Here is a 23303-nt window from a genome sequence, read left to right on the forward strand (position 1 = left end):
ACCCCGTTGCTGCCCCACCCCCCGCTCTCCTTCTCCAGTCCTGGCTCCTTATTTCCCCCCTGGGCTCCTCGTCTTGGGCCTCATCCCCCGGCCCTGCCCCTGCCGCTCGGGCCCGGGCAGGGCAGCCGCCGCCCGTGTGCAGCCCCCTCGCACATGCTCCCTGGGCCGGCGGCGGCGCTCTGAGCATGTGCAGGGGGGCCGGGCCGCCGCCGCCGCCGCCGCCCGGGGGCTCTGCCTGGCGCGCCCAGGTCCCTCCCAGGTGAGGCTGCGCCGGGCGGGGTGAGGAGCGGAGCGGGCGGGCGCAGCAGGGCCCCCGGCTTGCCGGCGGCCCCAGCCTCTTTGCGGCCCCGGGCCAGCTCCGGGCGCAGCCGGCGGCATGAGCGGGCCGGAGGAGGAGAAGCAGCTGGAGCGTCTCACCAGCCTGAAAGCGCGAGGTAAGGCAGCGGCGGGCGGGGAGATGATCTGGTGCGTTTCAGGGAGCGGCTGCTGCCATTGCGGACGCTGCCGCCGCCTCGGGCTCCGTGGCAGGGTCAGGCAGGCGAGAGAACAATTGCACCGGCTGAGCCCCCGTGCAGCCGGCCACCCCCCGCCCGCCCGCGGTTGCGGCCGGGGCTCCGGCATGAAACAAGCGGGGCTGGGCGCAAGCCGGGCCAGGCGGGTGTGGGACTCTCCTGGCTCACTGATGTGTGACTCAGCCTCAGAGGAAGGGTGGGGAGAAAGGCACGCTGCAGACGAATTGCCTTGGGCACCAGCTTCACGCCTCCACCATGGAGCTAATACAGGGCCCCCTAAGGCAGCGATTTCAACCAGGGTAGTCGCCGGAGGGCCTAACTTTGAGGCCTGTTTGATTCTCCTCCCAACCTCCCCCGATTTGAGATTTTTCTCTTGTTCCCCATTCTCTCTCGTGAAGGCTTGTATAGTTCTAATGGTTAATCTCTTCCCTTTTCAGGGCATATAAATCACCTTGCAGCACTCACCTGTTTTTGCTTGATTGCTGCAGCTAGGTCAGCTGCTGGCATTGGAATAATAGATGTGGGCTGATTTGGGTTGATGGGATAATGAAATATTTTAAGATGTACATAGGTTAACCTATCTCTTTCTTCCTCCCAGCAAGTGCAAAATAATCCTGTACAATAAACCCAATATCAAATGCCTAAATAAATTTCCTAAAATGGACCCCAGTGAACTCCAGACATATCTTCCAAAAGGAGGCTCATTAGGCAAAATGTTTCTGTGCAGAAATGACAGGTTTCAGAGTAACAGCCGTGTTAGTCTGTATTCGCAAAAAGAAAAGGAGTACTTGTGGCACCTTAGAGACTAACAAATTTATTTGAGCATAAGCTTTTGTGAGCTACAGCTCATTTCATCGGATGCATACTGTGGAAAGTGTAGAAGATCTTTTTATACACACAAAGCATGAAAAAATACCTCCCCCCACTCTCCTGCTGGTAATAGCTTATCTAAAGTGATCACTCTCCTTACAATGACAGGTTTCAGAGGAACAGCCGTGTTAGTCTGTATTCGCAAAAAGAAAAGGAGTATTAGTCTCTAAGGTGCCACAAGTACTCCTTTTCTCCTTACAACGTGTATGATCATTTGTTTCATGAGGTAAGAATCCAGCTACCCAACAGTCTTCCAAGGGAAGCTAAAACCACATACCATTCCTTGCCATTTCTGAAGTAACTTCCAGAGTCACTTATCCCCCTCAGCAAGGCCGGACGTGTTAAAGTACTGAACAAATAATGACAACTAAAAGTTCATTGGCTGCATAAGAATTATAATCCACTCTTGATCTGGATTGAAACCTCACACTGACATCAGCGTGAGTTCTCTTGTGCCTTAAGTGTAGCATGGAGTCCTAAATTAAATTGAAAATGGAATTTGGCCCTTGCTACCAAATGAGTTTGATACCCCTGCTTTAGTTGCTGTCTTCTGCTTTTCATAAAGGCATACAGTGTTCCAGCTCTGTAGATGTTGAGGTCTCTTGAATGCATATTGGCACACTTCAGGACAACTGCACCAGTATTTCCCCATAGTCATACAACAAGGGTACTCACTCTCAGACTTCCAACTCCCCAGCTATTGCCCTCCAAGATGGAGTCCCACATGTCTCTCCCTGCTGACCCAGGTATTTCCAGGCTTCATAGTTCCTGCCTTCACCCTGTTATTCCCAGCACAGACCGGTTGCCTGAAGACACCTGCTTGCTTACTCTTCAGAGACGGTTAATAGGTGTAATTGCTACAGTTTAAACTGCCACACAGTGCTTCCTAGGCAAGCTTACTTTATTCTTAAGGTAAAAAAGCATTACAATGAAAACATTAAAAACAGCTAAAGAAGCTACATGCATTCTAATGAGCTTACCAGAGTCCATCCCAACTCTATGGATTCTAGTAGGAGCAGTCCTTCAAATCCCCCTCCAAGGGGATGCATTATGATTGCAGGTTCACCACAGTTTCAGTTTAGAACAAGCACCCGGGCTTATGGGACCTCAGTAGGCCCAGTCCTCCCAACCCTACCATAAGGATTGGGGACTTCTGTGGACCAGGGGTCCCGTGCCTTTGTTGAATCAGGAAGAAGGCCCTGAGCTAGTTTAAAAGCAGGCTTTTTTTTTTTTTTTTTTTAAAACAAAACAAAAACACAAACCTTTCTTTGTCTCTTGCCCCTGGAGAATCCAGTTTGAACAAGTATATGGATACCTCTCCAAGGGGATAGCTTCAAAGGGCTGTTAATGGAAGAAGTCCATTAGCATACACCTCCCTACTAGAGAAGATGCATACAATGCCAAAATAACACATACTCAATTGTGTTTTTCATACAGTGTACCCCAAAAGTATTAACCCTAATTCAATAAGGTTTCTTAATTCGATAAGGCTTTGTTCAGGTTATAAAAGGCTACTGTCAATCTGTCACACGTATTGTGCCATGATGTTTGGTTCAATCTATAAGTAGCCAGATGAACTGGAAGAATTGGCTTTATCAGCTGCTTGCATTTCAGTTATGCATCTACTTGATCAGTGCAGCTCATACCCTAACATACAAAGGGTTTGCAGCTTTGTAGTAGTCAGATACAAAGGGTTTGTAGCTCCACCTTTAATTTTTGAAGCAGATTTATGACTTGAGATGCATTTTATTTGTGTACACTACATCACAGTTCCTTCAGCTGTACTTAAACTGTCCTCTGCACATCATGAGGTGGCTTTGTTTTGAAAAGGAAATTTTTAACTATAGCTGGTAGTAATTTGCATGGATATATTGGACAGAATAGTATGATGCAATTTTCTCTTCTCTTGAGTGGGAATGGTGTAGGTCTGGTGATTGGCATGCGTGCTTACATTGTGTATGAGTCTGATGTATAAATTTACCTCCTCTCCTCTACTGTACAGCTGAATTTTTTTGAGCGTCAGCTCTAAGACTTCAGATAGTTTTAGAGGTGGTTTTTTTTTTTTGTTTTGTTTTGTTTTTTAAATTTCCCAGTAACTAGCCCAACTGCTGGATCCACTGCTGCTCTAACTTGTATTCCGGCCTGTGAACAAGTTCAATAAGTGTTCATTCATGATTCTCAAATGGACACACTTCTGTAATTCAACACCAGATACACAAATTTAGATAAAGTTATTCTAAACAACTAGTCCTCACTGCTGTCCATCAGCACCGTTGGTTCCAAAATGCCAACAATCACTGAAATGACTACACATTTTGGAGTATTCCTCACAGGCACTTTGGAGAAAATCCTGTTCTTATTGAACTCGGTTGGAATAAGGCCAGGATTTCACCCATGATGTCTAGGGATCCTCCAGCCAGACAACCGTAACACTGTTAACTATCTAATGGAGCTTATGGCACTCCAGGAAATAGGTTGGGGAAAAGATATCATGGCTCAAGTATGTTCTGCCCTAGATCCACATCTGTTCTTGAAATGGGACACTGTCACATGCAGATGAAGAGCAATATTTTATCATAAATTATATACATTTATTTTAAATGTGGGAGTTTTCCGATGCTATTACAAAACCTAAGAACAACAGAAATATTGTCATGCTCATGTGAGTTTGGGATTTTTTTAAAAGGAAAAAATATTCCAATGGAAAGTATTTGTAAACATTTATTCCCTTGTAGTTTACATATAGCAGCATTTTACCAGGACATGGGCCTGTAAAGTTCTACTGACATGTCCAAGTTCTGGGAAATGCCAAAGGTGAATAACCTAAATAATAAAATTTTAAAAGTTATTTTATTTGTAATCAACTATGTATTGTTAAACAGGTAATTAAAACTTTTTTATATAAAGGAAGCAAGTTTAATCTAACACTGTCCCATTAATATTTCAGTTAAAAGAAAAAGGGAAACCATTTTAGACATTTATGACCTTCCTCAGATAATAGAGATAAATTGGCTTTAGGGACACTCAGTAACTGCAGGCAACATGTAACTAAAATAAATGTTTTGAAATCTTACTGACACTTTGTATAGGAGTGGGTAATGGTATTTCTCCAAACATAATGCTGCTCAAACTCCACAAGGTAAACCAGCATGGAAGCTCCCAATTAAATCTCCTCTCAGAGGTTGGGTTATGGGGGCTGTGGCAGAGGCCTCCCAGCCCCATGGATCCTGGAGATCTGTATAGAATGGGAGATCAAGTCCTGTGGATGACTGGCATCTTTATAGTGTATTCTCTGTGCTGCTTTTTCTCCTTTCCCCTGCAAAAGTATGGCTGCTACAGGAGTTTTGCTTATATTGCTGCCCACTGTGCACTTACACAAATCTACCCACCCCGCAAGAGCACACATGGGGAGCATAACATTGTTTTTCTGGCAGTACTAAGTGTGAGTCCAGGGGGCTATCTACATCTCCAATGGGGTCCACACTACTCACCCTTACCTGAAACACTTTAAGGTGTTGACTCTGGAGTTTGGAAGAGGAGAAGGAACATAAAGTAGAGCCTCTGTTATCCTCCTTTGATGCCCTAACAGCGATTAACAGTTCTTATCTTTGTTACACTTCTGTTTTGCTATGGTGGGGTACTATTGTTTGAGAAATGTGCTGTGGGACAGACCCAGTCTGATTCTTGGGCCTAATCTCTTGCTTTCCAGGCTTGCAGGAACTGGAAGCACAACACCATCACCCCTTTAGGGCAGGTCTGCACATAAACCTTTTACTGCTTAAGTAAAGTTGGTTAAGCATGCGATTTATTTAAACATCATTTCTGTACTAGCAAAAGCGCGAGTGTGGACACATTTATCCTGGTGAGACTCGGTCTTTTGCCCAGCGTAACCTATTTCATTCAGAGAACCAGTGTAAGCTATACTGGCAAAAACACTCTTGCCAGTATATGCTGGATCTGCTGCAAACCTTTTCTGGTGTAGATTAGATATTCATCTAGAGGAGTAGATGATGGACTGAGCTTTGCTTTCCTTGACAATTTTATTTCCAATCTGATTAAATGACCATTTCAACCCGGTTACTCTGATTAAGTGGAATCCTTGGTTGATTTGACATGGAAGGACACTCAACCATATTCTGTGGAGGTCATTTGAACCTCTTTAAAATAAAAATACAAAAACGTACACGAATGTAGCATTGAGGTTACTTGAATGTTTGCAAGCAGGGAAATGTGAAACATTAGACACACAAACATTTTAGCTTGTGATTTTAGTTGGTGTAGGTACTGCCACCTATTGTTAATGTTGCCCAACACTTTCCATTGTAAGACCCTGGTTTGGGTTGCTTATTGCTTTGTAAAGCCTAATTTTCCATACCAGGTATCTGCCTTAGGCTGAATTTTTGGAAAACTTCAACAAAAACTGTTTAGTCATTTCTCAAAATGAGGTGAGGGGAAAATATGATTTTCCTATTTAAAAAAACAACTACCCCCAAAATGGTTTCATTTCAAAGCTGTAGTTTCTCCATGCTTTGGAACAAGGACTTGAAATTTGGCAGGGTAGGGTGGTGCAGTGAGTCTGATTTCAGAGATCAGGTTTCAGAGTAGCAGCCGTAGGGATGTGCTTTTTTTGCTGTCTGTGTGAAAACCCCCCTGAATCTGGCCAACTAATGAGACTCTGAAAATTGCAGTTCACACATGGTCGATAGAGATTTGTTGGAATTTGACAGGTAGAGTCACTGAAGATTTCATTGGTACTGAGTGTTCTCCATCCTGGGGCGCCAGGGACTGAGCAGAACTCTTCCTACTATTGCTCCTTCCATTCATCTGGGACTGATGTGGTGCCAGGCACAGGAACTGAGGGATACTCAGGGCTGGGGCACAGGGTGGGGTGCGGGTGCGGGGCGGCGCTTACCTTGGGTAGCTCCTCGGAAGCAGTGACATCACCCTCTCGCTCCTAGGTGCACTGCCTCTGCCTACAGACGCCACCTCTGCAGCTCCCATTGGCCACGGTTCCCGGCCAGTGGGATCTGCGAAGCTGGTGCTCGGGGTGGGGGCAGCGCACGGAGACCCTCTGGCTGTCCCTATGGCTAGGAGCCAAGGGACATGTTGCTGCTTCCGAGGAGCAGAGCCAGGTAGAGAGCCAGCCAGCCCCGGACCAACTGGACTTTTAACGGCTCGGTCAGTGGTGCTGACTGGAACCACCAGGGTCCTTTTTCGACCTGGTGTTCCGCTTGAAAACCCGACCCCTGGCAACCCTAAGACAGGCCCAAGCAGGGAGGTGAGGGGGAAGACTGGAAATGGTAAGGTTGGGGGCTGGGACTGGCATGTGCAGTCAAGAGTGGGGAGTGGAGATTTGGATGAGGACAGGCTGGGGGCAGGCTTAGAGGGGAATGTGCAGAAGGGTCTGTAACCGCTCGAGCACGCTCCTCTCAGAACCTGGAATAGAACCCAGGATTCCAGAGACTCTGTATTCCATTTCTGTCAGCAAATAGCTGTAAAAACCCACTGGCAAAGTGTCTCATCCCTCTTCCAGTGCTGGCCTACAAAGAAGGTGACAGCCTACTATTGCTGTCAGTTACTCTGTTAGTTCAAGTGGCAGAGGTCTGTGGTGCGAACCTAAAGATTCTAACTCTGCTGATGAATCATGTGGGAATCCATATGGTTTCACATGGTAGAATTTCTGTTTGTTTGCTTTGTTTTTTTTAAATCTAGAAAATTACATACCAAAAATACATTAAAGGAATATAAGGTTGCAAAGTCTAGCACTCAGAAGTAAGGAAATGCCAGAATAAAGGTTGCTGATGAATCCTTAAATAGGCCATCCTGTGCATCTAGGGCAACAAAAATGATTAGGGGTCTGGAACACATGAGTTATGAGGAGAGGCTGAGGGAGCTGGGATTGTTTAGCCTGCAGAAGAGAAGAATGAGGGGGGATTTGATAGCTGCTTTCAACTACCTGAAAGGGGGTTCCAAAGAGGATGGCTCTAGACTGTTCTCAATGGTATCAGATGACAGAACGAGGAGTAATGGTCTCAAGCTGCAGTGGGGGAGGTTTAGATTGGATATTAGGAAAAACTTTTTCACTAAGAGGGTGGTGAAACACTGGAATGCGTTACCTAGGGAGGTGGTAGAATCTCCTTCCTTAGAGGTTTTTAAGGTCAGGCTTGACAAAGCCCTGGCTGGGATGATTTAACTGGGAATTGGTCCTGCTTCGAGCAGGGGGTTGGACTAGATGACCTTCTGGGGTCCCTTCCAACCCTTATATTCTATGATTCTATGATCTTAGCAACCTTAACATTTTCAATTTTGTTTTTTGTATGTAATATCGTATTTTATTGTATACTTACCATACTAGAAGAGCCTCGTTGGCTTAGACTGTCTATATAACTTCTTTTCTGATTTATGATCATGCATGCACAGTACACTTAACTAGGATATTTGTTTTCTTTGGAGACTGACACTAACAATTGTTGAATGGTACGTCTTGCAAGCTGTCTCTCAGAGGAATACTATAAGTTGCATTAACGGTTTATATGGCTTATAATTCCTATTTTACTGTGTCTGTGTATAAGTTTAGCTGGCTTGTTTTTCATGTGATACATCCTCAAACATTCTTAAAGTTCAAATATTACTTTCACTGACGTTGTTTAAAATATTGTAGAATGTTTTTCTTTTATTTCACACAAGAATTTGTTGTATACAGTATTTGTACCCTGTTAATTTATAAGCTCTCAGTATATTTCAAACTTCACAATCAAGTAAGCTGGAAACTGAATTTTTCTGTAAGCTGACATAATATATGTGTTGCTAATAAAATATTTTAGAGTAAGGTTAAATGAATGAAACACCATTAATAGTGACATAGGTTTCACTCCTGCAAGGGCCAGCCCTATTGACCCTCTTGGTTGCCCAGCCCCTTGCAGGACTGACCACTTAGAATTACGGTTGTATGTGTTTGCGTATGTCAACACATAATGCTTTCCTTTATTATAACTTCATATTGTCTGAGTACATTTTACTGTGTATGTTTTATATGGTGTCTGTCTGGCATTCATGGAGTAACTTGCATTAGTGCATCTAAAGATGGCAACAAAAAATAGGATAATATTTTTGAGGTATTAGGTAATTAAAGGCTGCATCATTATGCATATTTAAAAGCGGACAGAATTAAAGTTACTACAATTTTGTATACAATACAAATACTATTGCATTTTCTGTCTTCTGAGCATTCAGATGTGCTAGAGGCTTTATAAATTAGAGAGAGGCTCCCTCCTGCTGGAGAATTAAGAGCATATCAGATCATGTGGGCTGATCCTTACTTGAGGTAATTCTATGTAGCTCCTCTGAAGTCAATGGAACCATGCTGGTTTACACCAGCTGAGGATCTGACTTGACTAAGGGAACCTTCAGTCCATAGTGACATTGGCTATGATGGTAAATGGTACTTGCACAAGTTATTACCACCCACACATACAAGTGAATTTATAACCAATCCCCCCCCCCAACTCCTATACACATCTAGTTGTCAATAAAGACATTTTTTAACCCAGAAAACTGCAAACTGTCTGAGAGTTGGGGAGGGAGAAAGGAGTCTTAACATTAAAATGGAGATTTTTCATCTATTCAAAATCAGCTGAATGGCGTTTGCTCAAACAGAAAATATTACGCCTGTCGACTGAGATTAAGCATGAACATTTTTGGCCCAAAAGGTGAACATTTCAAAAAGTCATATGCAACTGCAAAAAAGGGTGATAGAGAGAGCACTACTAGAGCACTTTTTTATATAATAAGCATAGGTGTGTCTGTCTAATGTTCACTGTAAAGCAGATTCATCATCTCATACTTCCGCTTGTATGACGTTGTTCCAGTAATAAATCCACTTTTAGCATTTGTGTAATAAATTAATATCAAATAATGATCTGCTTTTAGCACACTCAGTTCCAGGGGAAATGTATCTTTAACCTCATTATCAGTAAAACAGCGACCACTACATTTATATTTTTGTCTTTTGCTTTAGTTGTATGCTACAGTTCAGCCTAGCAGAACCTCACTAATACCTGTTTCCGGGGGGACAATTGAATTTTGGGACCAAGTGAACATGGTATCAATGTGTAGACACGGAATGTATTTTGTTCAATCATTTTGATAATTTGTGGCTTGAATATTTTAAATAATAGTAATATTTTCAGCAGGGTGGTGGTGGGCCAGCATATCAGCACTCTTCTGGTGGCCCCATGGTATTTTTGCAGACTTGAACCAAAGCAGTCATGTGTTCCTGAGTCTGCAAACAGCTAGTCAGGAACAGTAGGCATCATTCTAATCTCACTGATTTTTACGCTAATTTAAGTCCATTGACTTCAATAGTTAATCCTTATTTACATTAGCATAACTGATATCAGAATGACAGTAACTATGAAAAGTGTGATATATCCCTATTATACATAAAAACTATATGTGAGGTGGTTATTCTGAAAGTTAATGTTTACAGTATAGACAGTGTACAGTGATAAGATGTTACACTGTTGAGTCTTTCATGCAGCTATTCCAGAATTTTATGGGAGTAGTTTGGGAAGAGCATCACCACTTTCTCCCTCTTCTGACCATGGTTGTGATAATGTGATGCTGTGCTGGGAAGAGAGCACCATTTTCTTTGTGCAGATTAGTGAAGTTCTACTATACACTAATTCACATTCACATAATCAGTATGAAATAGCACAGGGCCGGGAGCCAGGAACTCTTGAAGGGCTCAGGTACCACAATGATGGATATAGTAGAAGAACCTTAGTAGACTAGAATAAAATCCTGGCTCTGCCACTGACTGACTGTGAGGGTTTGGGCAAATCACTTCACCATTCTGTTTCTGTTCTCCATCTGTAATATATTTTCTGCCTGCCTGTAATTAATATTGGTATAGGACTTTAAACAAAGTGCTACATAAGTATATGGTACTATTATTAATTGTCATGAGTTTACCCAGTACATTGTTGAATTATGAGAAGATGATTATCAGTCACACATGGAATTTTAGAGTTAAGTGAATCTTGTAGACATCTGATCCTAGCTAACTTGAGTTAGGGATGCCACTGAACTTTGGTTGGTATCCAAGTGCATACAGTATGGACTTAATGCTTAAAAACCAAAAACCTGCATAAAGGCTCCACTAGAAAAAGGTTGTTGCATCTTTCATCGGATACCTTTTAAGTGCCACCCTTGTTCCACTCTAACCAAGAATTTGATTCACAGCATAGATCCACTTTTTAAAACTTTTGTGAGCTATCTTAGGGAAGAGATTTATTAAGAACGCTTCACCTAAAGATTCCGTAAAAGGGGTCTACATGTGTCCTCTGGAAGCTGTCATCCATATAATGTTAGCAGAGGTCTCAATATGAAACGAGGTTCTTCTGAGTCCATGTCAGGAGCATTAAAACGGGGAAAAGGGGGCAACTTCTTAATGACAATAAAAGATCATGGCCTGACAGGCCTTGATTGACTGACTGATTTGTGTATGGGGCTAACTAAACAGTAGGATGGAATGCAGTAGGAATTCCAGGCTTAAAACTGGTTTGTTGATCCAGTCATTTTAAGTCCTACATACCAAGTTTGCATTATCCTTAAATGTACCTAGAAACTGTTAGCATCTTCCAAGGAGCTATACCTACCAAGACAACAAGAACCTCTATTTTCACATCTTTGGCTGGGGTCTATTGAGATTACAAACGTCTTCTTTCATGGTCATAAAGCAAACCCAGAAATTTCTTATAAATAGGATATTAGCTAGTGGCAATTCATTTTTTAATTCCCTAAGAGAGAACTTAATTTTATTGCTCTGTTATCTCTGTGAGTATATTTTTTCCATATAGTTTCCTTATCTCTCAGATCTGCAGATATCTGGTGAGTTTGCATGTGGTTTGTGGTCACATTTTCAGTGGTTTTGTTGTGCTTTTCTCTTTGAAAGTCCTGGGTGGCTCTGTACAGACACTGTGGTTTTGGGGTTGCCACAGTTTGTAGCCAAGCAAAGGTTGGGAGGGGGGGGAGAACCTCTGTTAGGAAATAGAGGTAGATTCATTGTTCTGGTAGCCCAGAGTATTCGTTTTCGCAACACACTCTCTTGTAAATGGCTAACAAAGAGCGTGTCTACATTGCAGTTGGCACGTGTGATTGTAGCACGTGTACGCATACCTGAACTAGCTTTGGGCGAGCTAGCCTGCTAAAAATAACAGTGTAGCCACAGTGGCACAGGCTAGTTGTCAGAGTACGTAATCTGCGCAGGATTGTACTTGGGTGGCTAGCTCATGTAGCTGCCTGAGCTATTGTGGCTACTAGTTTTTAATGGGTTAGCTAACTCAATGCTAGCTTGGGTGTATGCACATATGCTGCAGTGGCACCTCCTGCCTGCAGTGTAGACGTAGCCTAAGCTACTTTTAAGGAGCCCAGCATCCTTGAATTACCTTTTGCAGTTGACATGGCCAGTTAGCTAATCTGCAGACACACAGAGGCAAGATGGTCCAGTCGTTAGGGCACTGGCCTAGAACTTGCGAGACCTGGGTTCAGTTCCCTGCTCTGGCACAGACTTCCTGTGTGACCTTGGGCAAGTCTCTGTGCCTCAGTTACCCATCTGTAAAATGGGGATAATAGCACTTCTCTACCTCTATGTTGCAATTCTTTTTAATGTATCTATCCTTATAAAGTGCTTAGATAAGACAGTAATGGGGGCAGAGGGCATATATAAGTACCTTAGATAGGAAAACACTTTTGCAGATTGCCAACAAGTTTACCATCTTGGGCTTCGTTTAAAGAGAGAGTTGCATCAGTTTAACTTAAATTGGTTTTTAAACCAGTTTAGTTAAACTGGTGCAAAAAGCGGTGTGGACACTCTTATTTTGTTTTAAAGTCCATTCCTAATTGACTTAGGCAAACTGAAATAAGTCTGGTTTAAACAAAAATAAATGTTCACACAGCCTTTTGCCCCAGATTAACTATATCAGTTTAAAAGTATCACCTTGCTTAAGTTAAACCAGTGCCACTTTTTTGTGAAGACAAAAGAAAAAGATAGTGACAGATAGTGAGTGCTTAAGTGGGTGAGGTAGGAACAATGGCTACCATATTCAGATACTCTGGTTGCTGTGTTTAATGATGCATCCCTCTGGAGAGTTGCACCATATTTCTTTTTGTATTCTTTAATTTATTTCCACAAGATGTCCACAGTACCTCAGAAGACAGACAGATTGCACATGGTCCCTGTCCTAAAGACCAAAATATGTAATGTCACATATGACATAATGAAGGGATGACAAACCTGTGGGGGTGGGAATAGGTCAAAGAAGACAGAGGTCATTGCATTGATCTTAAGCAACTATTCAGCAAAGTTGTGTGCACTGCAGGTTGAGGAAACAAATGTCGTTTATAAATATATGTATAAATCAAAGTCCTTTGACAATAAAATGGGAGCTGGAATTCCTAGTTCTCAGGTAATATACTACATTTATGATTGGGATAGAAATATGGTCCAGTGGTTTGGGCTCTGTCTTGAGACACTGAAGACCAGGTTCCATGCCCCCCTTCTCCACTGACTTCCTGGGTGTCCCTGGGCAAGTCACCAAGGGTCAGATTTTTAAAGGTATTTGTGTCCAACTCCCAATTGAAATCGGTGGAAGTTAGGCTCTCTGTGACTCCATTCCCCATCTGTGAAATGTGGCTAATAGAACTTCCCTACGTCACAGTGGTGTTGTGAAGATAAACACATTAAAGGTTGTGACGTACTCCGAGATTACAGTACTGGGAGCCATAGAAGTATCTTAGATAGGATGATTCATGAGACACCAGCACTAAAACAATATCTGATCCCTAATCTGTTCTAATTTGGATTTAAAAACGTGAATCCCTGTCACTGATTCTTTCTAACTGTTGATTGACGAAATTCGTTGATTATTAGGACCCATCTTCTTCTGTAGACACTCCATAGGTTCCTGAAGTCTAAAGAAATGCTCTAGTTCAACCACACGTTATTGGGTTTAAGGCAGGAGTTATTACATAAAGTTCCCTGGCCTGTGTAACATAGGAGGTCAGATTAGATAACCATGATAGCTTTAAAATGAATGAATAAGAAAGTCAATGGGAATTCTGTGCATGGAGCAGCTATGGAATCAGGCCATGAGTGTACTACTAAAATATGTTTTTAATTCTTTTTTATAGCTATCGGTGAATATGAAGATCTTAGAGCAGCAAACAACAAAAAGAAAGAGGAGGTTTGTACTCTGCAATATGTTTCCTTAACACCTAATGTACTAGATATTGGAAGTCTTTGTTTGTCTACTGACTTCAGCTGAGTCCAAATATATCGAGGGAAATTTTGTTGTCTCTTGTAGCAGCTGAAGGCTAACTGTATGCTAAGAGGTGAAGAATAACATACAGTAATGTGTATGATTGTTGTGAGACAAACACGTGCCTCAAGGATGTAGCAAGGTCCTTCTTGGCCTTATGCCTCCAATACCTGAATTGTAAATTTATATCTCAACAATCACACAGCCAAGCCTAGTCTACATTAGAAAATTATGTATGTTTTTAACTTTGGGTGCAGCAGCACCCAGTGTAAAAGTGGTTCAAATATGAATGTGGACCAAGTGAATCATTCAAAAATATCTCAGGAAGACTTGCTTCCCCCAGGTCTGAATCTCATTTGTCAGAACCATTTTATGAAATGCATATTTATTTATTTTTTTAAATCTAAAAATATCTTGTGAATGTAGGAATGCAATCTTTTTTTAAAAAAGAAGCATTTGAAATCAGTCTCCCATCCAGATTTTTAATTCATTTTAATAGAATTAAGGATTATAGATGAACCTGAGCCTGTAGCCTTGATGAAGGTGAAACTCCCCTGGACTTCATATGGACAAGTCAGAACTGCAGGATTGGACTTCTTAAAGTAAGAAGTAAAGTAATGGAGGTCTCAGAATCATTGGAAATCCCCAAAGTAACTCAGGGATTTAGCCAGGCTACTTCCACTGGAATCAGTTGAGGGTTCTGTGGGCTTTCAGTGGAAATTGTTAGTTGCTAAATCCCTGAGTCAGTTTCGAAATCTCAGCCAGTGACTCTGGGAGTGCATCAAGTTTGCTGCTCAGGCTCTGAAGCTCATCCTCCCTAGACTTCAGAACCTGAGCTCCAGCCCAAGCTGCAGCTATTTTTAGAGTTTTAGGGCAAGCCCCACTATCCAAAGTGAGTTGATCCGGACTGGGAGACTCAGTACCTGGTCTGTGTAGACTAATCCCGCACTGGGTAATGGGGCCTGACTAATCACTGTGGGGCCTGGAGACCACGACCCCTTACCCCTGCTGCGCATGCTCCAGGTGGAAGGGACAGATAAAAGGAGGCAGCCCAGCTCGGACTGGGCTGGCTGAGGAGGAGGGGCGTGTGCCCAAGGCTTTTTCAGAGGTGCCTGAGACTCTCCAAGCAGTTGGAAATCGTGAACCTGGACTACGCTGTAGACGAACAGATGACTGCGGAGTGGGGGGGACCTGATTTGTTAAAATGAGGTGGAGTGTGGTGGTGTTTTTGCCATTCAGTAAATGCACCATGTAAATGAGGAAGTAGTTTTATTGTGGATATCTGCAATAAAAGAAAGTGTGGGAAGTAGCTGGGGGTGAGGGAGGGAGTGTGGGCAAACAGTGAAAGTTCTCCCTCTTCTTTATGAGTGTTTGGCAGTTAATGCACATGGGATAGTTTTTACATCTTGGAAGAAAGTTGTTGTATGGACACTCCAGATCTCATTCTATGAAATATGTTGCAACCACGTTGCAAAATGTTAATGGATAGACTAGTAAAGGAAACTCAAAACTGGTTTTCCCCACTAAAATTCAGCGATGTCTGTAGCTATTTGACTGTCTTTTCTTCTGTTGTGCTGAATGCATTTCTCTTAGAATCATAGAATATAATATAAGGGTTGGAAGGGACCCCAGAAGGTCATCTAGTCCAACCCCCTGCTCGAAGCAGGACCAATTCCCAGTTAAATCATCCCAGCCAGGGCTTTGTCAAGCCTGACCTTAAAAACCTCTAAGGAAGGAGATTCTACCACCTCCCTAGGTAACGCATTCCAGTGTTTCACCACCCTCTTAGTGAAAAAGTTTTTCCTAATATCCAATCTAAACCTCCCCCACTGCAGCTTGAGACCATTACTCCTCGTTCTGTCATCTGCTACCATTGAGAACAGTCTAGAGCCATCCTCTTTGGAACCCCCTTTCAGGTAGTTGAAAGCAGCTATCAAATCCCCCCTCATTCTTCTCTTCTGCAGGCTAAACAATCCCAGCTCCCTCTCTTCTCCCTCTCTTGCCTGCCCTCCCTCCCCCTGACAAAATCCATCTCACTTCCCTGGCTAAAGTTTTTCTAATTTTTCCATCTGGTTCCTTCTTTTGCTCCCAGCATACCTCTCCCACGCCAAACCCTCCCAACCCTGGTATCATAGTGATTCATCCTGCAGTCTAGGAGAACTGGTCATATCTGTCTTCAGAGAGCTTCCAGCAGGACTGATCAACATTTTTTGTCAAAGCTTTCCTCCTTCTCTTCCCCCCAACAAAATGATTTTTTTTTCAAATAAATAAATAAATATAATTGTTCAGAATTTCCCCCCAAATTAAAAATTAGTTTGGTTTTTGATGATTTCTTTTGCCTAGTGCTAGTGCTGAGCATTGTGGTCCTGATTCTGCAAAACACCTAAACACATTTTAACTTTATTTTAACAGGACTGCTTATTTGCTTAAAGTTATGTATGTGCCTGTGTTTTTTGCAGGAGACAGGTCAAAATGCTCCGGAATTTGCCGCATCAAGCCCTTAGCGTGAATGGGAGAAAACATGGTCCAGTGCAAGAGTTCTCAACCTTTTTCTTTCTGAGCCTCTGACCCCCCCGCCCCAACATGCTATAAAAACTCCACAACCTACCTGTGCCACAACAACTGGTTTTCTGCATATAAAAGCCAGGGCTGGCATTAGGGGGTAGCAAGCAGGGCAGTTGCCTGGGGCCCCACACCACAGGGACCCCTGCAAAACTACATTGCTCAGGCTTCAGCTTCAGCTCCAGGTGGCTTGACTCAGGGCCCTGGGCTTCAACCCCATGCAGTGGGGCTTCGGCTTTCTGCCCTGGGCCACAGTGAGTCTAATGCTAGTCCTGATTGCTGGACCCCCTGGAACCTGCTCGCTGCCCCCCCAAGGGGCCCCAGACCTCTGGTTGAGAACCACTGGTCCGGTTGACCGGGCATAGAACTTGAAGTCAGGAGTTCTCATTGCTGTTCTTTGCTGTGCCATTCTCTCACTGTTACCTTGAGAAAGTTGCTTCACCCCTCTGCATCTCTGCCCATTTGTAGAATGGAGATAATGACAGATAACTGCTTTGCTTTGAGACCTACATGTGGAAAGCACTATATAAAAACTAGGTAGTAGTGTATGTGCTTCTACCGCAGTTTATTGGCCATTTTCCCAAAATGAAGATGTGCATTCTTCTGTGAATATGGAAGATGCCATGCCAGATATTTTTCTTTCTTGGAAAAGAATTTAGTATATATTACAAATTCAAGCAGAGTTCATCATGCAACAAACAGCTAGGGTCAAAAGTAACCTGAAAAGAAAACTGAAAACTAGATCTGTGCCCTTTGTACATCTTTAATGTAGAAAGAAGGCCTGAAAAACTTTTTTGTTTTGTGTTAAGGTTTTTTCCTGCCTGGTTTTATATTAGACTAGACCTTAATTTCTATCCTGTTTTCCCCTGGAAGATTCTATGAAGAACTAGAGCATGATGTCAGAGACACCAGGGAAAACCTGATTGAGAGAGGAAGTGGTTTTAAATTGAGCATTTTAAAACACTTTTTGGCTAACATTTTAAAACTCAAGCAAGTAATAGAAGGAAAGATATCTGAGTCAAAAATTCCCCCTCGCCCATCTTATTAAGGTGTGAGAAAGTACACAATCAACATTGAGATCTCCAGTGAGTTATCCAGCAAAATAAGACTGACATTCCTAATATTTTAAGGTAAAATCAAATAATCTGTCCCCCCTTCTTTCTCAAAAAAATTCCTTTCCAGCCTGGTTTACACATCTTAATGGAGTAAAAAAGGCACAGCCCCAATTATTTTCCTTTATAGGTCACCTTCTTATTTAAAAAACAAAAACAAACTAGGACTAAAAACGTCAAGGTAACTTAACAGTCAACTGAACTCCCCCTCTCCCCTTAGATACTTAATATGCAGCTCTGAAGCATTCAAAGTCAGGGAACGAATACATATTTATGAATACTTGCTATAGATGATCATACAGGAACTACTTTTGTGCATCAGCATGGGCAGTGTTTGTCACCCTGCCAGCAGAAAAGGGACTGAGACAGAACCTTTCAAGAAACAGTGTATGTAATACAGTATCTTTGATACTGTTTGGCATTGTTAATTTCCCTTTCCTTGTGTGGCTTTCACTGAGTAGGGATTGTTAATTTGTAGTACTTTAAATTTCAGTAAAAAAAAATTTTTTTAAAGGGGAAACTGTATGTTTTCATTGTGTTTTCTGTATATATGCAGTTTCTCTGAGACCAAATGGCACATGGTACTGCAGTGGGAAAAGGAAAGTAATTACTTGGCTGTTTGAAAATGAATCTCCTATTAGCAACCGTCTGTCTAGAAACAAAGAAGATGGATCCCTATATTGATGGCATGTCTCTTTCTCTTTACGTTGGATGTGACAAATGCCATGTGATTCCTTCTTGGACAATACTTAATTTTTAATTTGATATTTTCACTAAAATTGTAACATTTCAAAGTCCTTCATAAAATAACCATGTCAAGAAAAAAGGAATTTTTGGCTAAGCAGTGGAAGTGACTTAATTCACTGTGTGATGACTATGTAAACTTTGATGCATCCAGACATCTAGGATAAATAATATCCCGTGATTATTTAGATGAATTAAAATGTAGTAAGCCGTTCTATCTAATACTTGGCTCAGAAAGTCTGCTCTCTTGTTTCAAGTGAAAAATAAGCCGACTTTTCTCTCCTAGGGCCTGATCTTGCACCATTGCAGTTAATGGGAGCTTTGCCATTGATGTCAGTGAGTGCAGGATCAGATTCACAGCTGGATAACTGAGCCAGTTGCAAGGATCTAGGGGTGAAATTCTGGCTTCATTCAAATCGATGCAAAATTCCCATTGACATCAACATGGCTCAGATTTCACCCTAGTGCTCCAGACTTCCAGTGTGGTTTGCCTGGTGGGCTCATGTATCCATGCGAAGTCTCATTTAAGTCAGTGGAGCTTGACGTGGGCGCAGGCAACCACTTAAACACATCACATTGTAGGATCAGAGTGTAGAATAGGCAATGACAGGTTTTGTGCTGTGCTGACCCAAGATGCTGGTCAATTTTGAAGTCTTCCATCCCTCTCCTAACATGTCCAATACTATACTGCATGGATATCTTCAGTATTCACATATTTTCTCTTGTAAGAAGTAAGCTATATCAGAAATTATCTTTTCTTTAAAAAGGGAATGCTGGCTGGCAGATTCCATGGCTACCAGCTAGGAGTACTGAAATTTCAGAAAAACAGAAGGCCTTTGAGATTCCACAGCTTGAGACTTGCAGGCAGCTAGAGGATCTGCTAATTGCCACTGAAGAATTGCTTAGTAACTTGAATAACCAGAAGGCAGAAATCTAAACCTTAGTACTAGCCGGTTGCCAAGTCTCTCGAGTATGATCCTTACGTGTACCACTCTTGAAAGATCAGGTCCTGGAGAGAAATTAATATAAAACTAATTCAATAAATTGAACTAAAAGAATCTAGTTGTTAAAATATCAACAGATTTGTTTTCTTGCTAAGAAATTCAGATTGAGTTGTTAAATGACAATTATGTAATAACATAATAATAATCAGCTGTAGTACTTCATAAAAAACCCAAGTAAGGACACTATAAATATTACACTACTGACATCCTAAACACCTCTGTCTTAAACTCATATTTTATCACAGCAAAGAAGCCTTAACTCTGACCCATGGATGTTGGTGATTTCTTACATACCCATTTTTGATTTTGATATCTAAACATTTCTCTTTTAAGGGCTACTGCTAAATGCGAATTGTTAGTTAATACTGACAGCAGAAGGTTTGGTAAAGTACTTACAATTACTGTTTCACAAGAATGTTTGTTTTATATGTATTTAAAATCAACAACACACTTTTTTCAAATGAATGGTAATGCTATGTACATGTGTTCTTGCATTTGATGCTGATCAGTGTGATTATTGATGAAAACAAAGTATATACTTTTAAAGTTTCTCTTTCAACAGCGTCATTGTGTTTCATATTTTGCTAACACTGGAGAAAGAATAGTAGCTTTGGGAGCAACTGGCAATTCTAGATTTGATGTCCTTAACTATTTATTTTCTTCTTTTAAATGCAAGGTTGATTGGTTTGTTTAAATTGTGATAAGTAACTGCATTGTTATCACTTATCAATATGTTTCTTGAGCTGAAAATGTTGTTTTCTGAGATTTCAATGTTTGTTTGCAACTTTTATTTCTACTTTTGTAGAAGTAAAAGAAGACAGTTTTATTTTTTTTCTCATATTAAGAAATGGGATGGATTAATCTTCATAGTAAGTTCAATGGACTTTGAGTAGGGGTGGGATTGGGGTGGAGGGTCTACCTGTGTAGATCTGATTGCATGGGTGAAGTCAGTGTGCTCGCTGCTGCCCTCACTTAAATCAATGTCAAAACCCCCTGTCTTTGCCGTGAGGCATAGCAGCAGCAAATGAAATCGTGTGAGAAAATGATGACTTAAAATGGAAATTGTTTGGAAAGTTAGGAGCCAAGCCTGTAGGCCCTCATCCTGCAAACACATATGAATAACTGGGCATGTGAGTAATCACGTTGCCTTCAGTGGGACTACTCATGTACATAAGTGTTTGCCTTAGTCATGTAATTAATCCTTATTCATGTGAGTAGTCCTAAAGAGGCTTCAGTGGGGACTGCTTGTGCAAAGACAACCCATGTGAGTAAAGGTCTGGAGGACTGGGTCATTAACTTTCCTTGTTGTTACATTATCTTAACAAAATGTTTTATGAGGAGATTTGGAGGGTGTTTTATTTAGCGGTTAGGGCCAGGGACAGCATTGGGTTTTCTGGGTCCTATTCTTGACTGGCAGTGACTCAATGTGTCCCTGGGCAAATCACCAAGGATCCAAACCAGTGCCCATTGAACTCGCTGGAAAGACTCCCATTGATTTCATTAGGCTTCAGATCAGGCCCTTAATCTCTTTGTATATTTACAACTCCGATAATAATGCTTATCCACGTCCCTGGGTGTTGTGAGGCTGAAAGCTTGTGAAGCACTTTGAGATCCTTGGGTGAGGTGTGGTGGATCAGTGCACCATGTCATTGCTCTACAGTATTAAGCATTAGCTGGCCGTGGATCACACAGAATCCCCTCGCAAGAGAGCGGTGCTCTCCAGTGACAGTGGCAAGTGAAACAACAATTTTAAGTACATAATTTTTATATCTTATTATGCATTTCTCCACTTCCCTCGTACAGGCCCCTCTCCTAGCAGTGAGGTAGGACAGAGGCTTCCTGCTGGAAAAACTGAGAGGGAGGGGAGGAAGCAACAAGACCTTAGTTTAATTCTTAGTAAATGGAAACTGAGGTGTCACTCTCCTTTGCCCTCCCTTCCTTTCTTTTTTGGGGAAAAGATTCAGTCATACATAAAAAGACAGACAGTACTGAGACAGCGCTTCATTCAGCCTTTTTCCGCCTGGCTGTTTCTCCCTCTTTAGCTGCTTTGGAGCTGGTTGTCTCCCTCCCCCCAGCAGTTAGAGTAAGAAGCTCCCCATTCCTTCCAGCTCCCTGCCAATCACTACAGCTTTCTTTCTCCATCCTCTTCCTGCCCTCGCTGCCCTCCTCAGCAGCAGCCGACCCTGCAGCAACAGGTGTCTGATCCTCTCCCCACTTTGAAGCTACTCACACTCCCTTCACCTCACATGTTGAGATAGGCAGTCACTTGCTCAGTGCAGCTCCTCTTCCTCATGTTTTCCATAGGATGCCCCCCAGAGTGGCTTCTGCTGAGGCCTGGCTTCCAGCTGCGGCAGAGATATCTTCTGTGGCACCCCCTTCTGCTGAAGAGCGGGTCCTATCTGAGGGCCTGATCCAAAGCCCATTGGGGTCAATGGAAAGATTCGAGTTGACTTTGACTGACTGACTTTGGATCAGGCCCTTTGTTGCTGTGGGCCCCTCTCCTAGTTGTCTGGAAGTGGGGCCCCTAGTGGGCAAACTGAAAATAGAAACATAAATTTAACGGTTTTTTTCTTTTAAAAATCAAAAACTGTTTAACCTGTCATGAACTTCTGAAATGTTGAAAGTATAATCTGGAAATATAGTTACACTGTAAGGATACTGATCTGGTGGGTCCCTTCCATCTCTAGTTACTGTGGTCCTCTATAGCTACATGTGAGAGAGAATGTACTTACGCTGGGCATTAGAGACCGAAGGTGGGTGGGTAACATTTTTATTGGACCGACTTCTGTTGGTGAGAGAAATAAGCTTTTGATCTTACACGGAGCTCTTCTTCAGGTCCAGGAATAAGAAGAGCTCTGTGTAAGCTCGAAAGCTTGTCTCTCTCATCAACAGAAGTTATTTCAATAAAAAATATTACCCACCCCCCTTGTGTCGCTAATATGCTGGGACCAGGACAGCTACAAGAACACTGCCTACTTGCTTTGGGCGTGTAAGATACATTTTGTGGAAAAATCTCATGACGTTCTATTTTTCTGTAATGGTGTCATTCTTCCCCATAAAGTCATGTATTTTCCATGATTTGGATGATCACTTACAGTATGTGTCATGTGAGCTGTACTCATTGTTTCGTGGAATTATATCTATTATATGGAGTTGTGAAAGCGGTAGAGGCAAGTTACCAATTAAGTGTTCATTTTATTCTTCTCCTTTGAAAAATCCTTTCCATCATAAGAATGACACTGAGAACACTGACACCTCTTTTGCTCTAAAACTGTCACAACCCTTATTCCCACAAAGACACCCCCCTGACACCAATCCTAAATGCAGTTTTGATCCCAAAAAGGGAGAGGTGCCAGAGACTTTATGCAATGCACGATGGACTTCGCTATTGCTGTTGAGTTTACACGGAAGGCACTCAGATACTGTGATGATGGGCAGCAATATAAACCCCCAAGATATAGATATTCTCTATATATTTGTATAGAAATGTAGGACACTGTGCAGAAAGTGGTTGGCATCTCTGATAAATATAATGTATATCTCACATGCCATTAATGTTATTTCTATTATTGTAAAATGCATGGTAGAATTTACTAACATCTGGACCGGTCAATGTGATGCTTCTAAAATAATTGCAGACTAGCTGTGCTTGTTTCAGGAACAGTTCACTAGTAACAATACTGATTGAACTCCAGAGGTTTTTTTGTCAGCTGTGATTTGAAACATCTTGGACAACAACTTTTAAATACATATCCCCCACAGATCTTGGGGGAATGAGAACAAAAAGACTATTGCTTTTTAGGTTCATATATGTTATCTCTTCCCTATGGCTTTACATTAATATTGTACAGATTATTAATTTATATGACCATGTTCACAGCTTTACGTGAATTCCTGTCTTCTCTTCCCCTGTACAGTGTGACAAAATTAAACAAGAGCGTGATGAGGCAGTCAAAAAACTTGAAGAGTTTCAAAAAAGTAAGTTGGCATTTGAATGGGAATATTAACACTTAAGAGTAAGAGCTACAACCATAGCACTCAGCATTGCCGTGCAGCAGTGACAATGCCGGGGTTCAGATTCAATTGCATTTTCTCCTTCAAAGCCTGGTTTTAAAGGGGTTTGTCACACACCATTTCAGCTTACATCAGGTTAAATGCTGGCGCAGCAGTTGTTGGCTC

General features: G+C 42.1%; 1 protein-coding gene across 2 annotated transcripts in view; it reads left to right on the forward strand.

Annotated features, from left to right (window-relative positions):
- The first annotated feature begins 263 nt into the window (after positions 1–263).
- The window catches only part of SHTN1 (shootin 1), a 97288-nt gene continuing 74248 nt past the window's right edge, over positions 264–23303 (forward strand). The window contains exons 1-3 of one of the 2 annotated variants that reach the window (XM_048858142.2): positions 264–434; positions 13575–13627; positions 23042–23102. In XM_048858142.2, coding sequence (XP_048714099.2) covers positions 377–434; positions 13575–13627; positions 23042–23102 — 172 coding nt within the window. In that variant the 5' untranslated portion in view covers positions 264–376. The remainder of the gene's footprint in view (positions 435–13574; positions 13628–23041; positions 23103–23303) is intronic. The other variant, XM_048858144.2, reaches the window with a different exon arrangement.

Source organism: Caretta caretta, chromosome 7, assembly GCF_965140235.1.
Source record: "Caretta caretta isolate rCarCar2 chromosome 7, rCarCar1.hap1, whole genome shotgun sequence".
In the NCBI taxonomy this organism is placed as follows: domain Eukaryota; kingdom Metazoa; phylum Chordata; order Testudines; family Cheloniidae; genus Caretta; species Caretta caretta.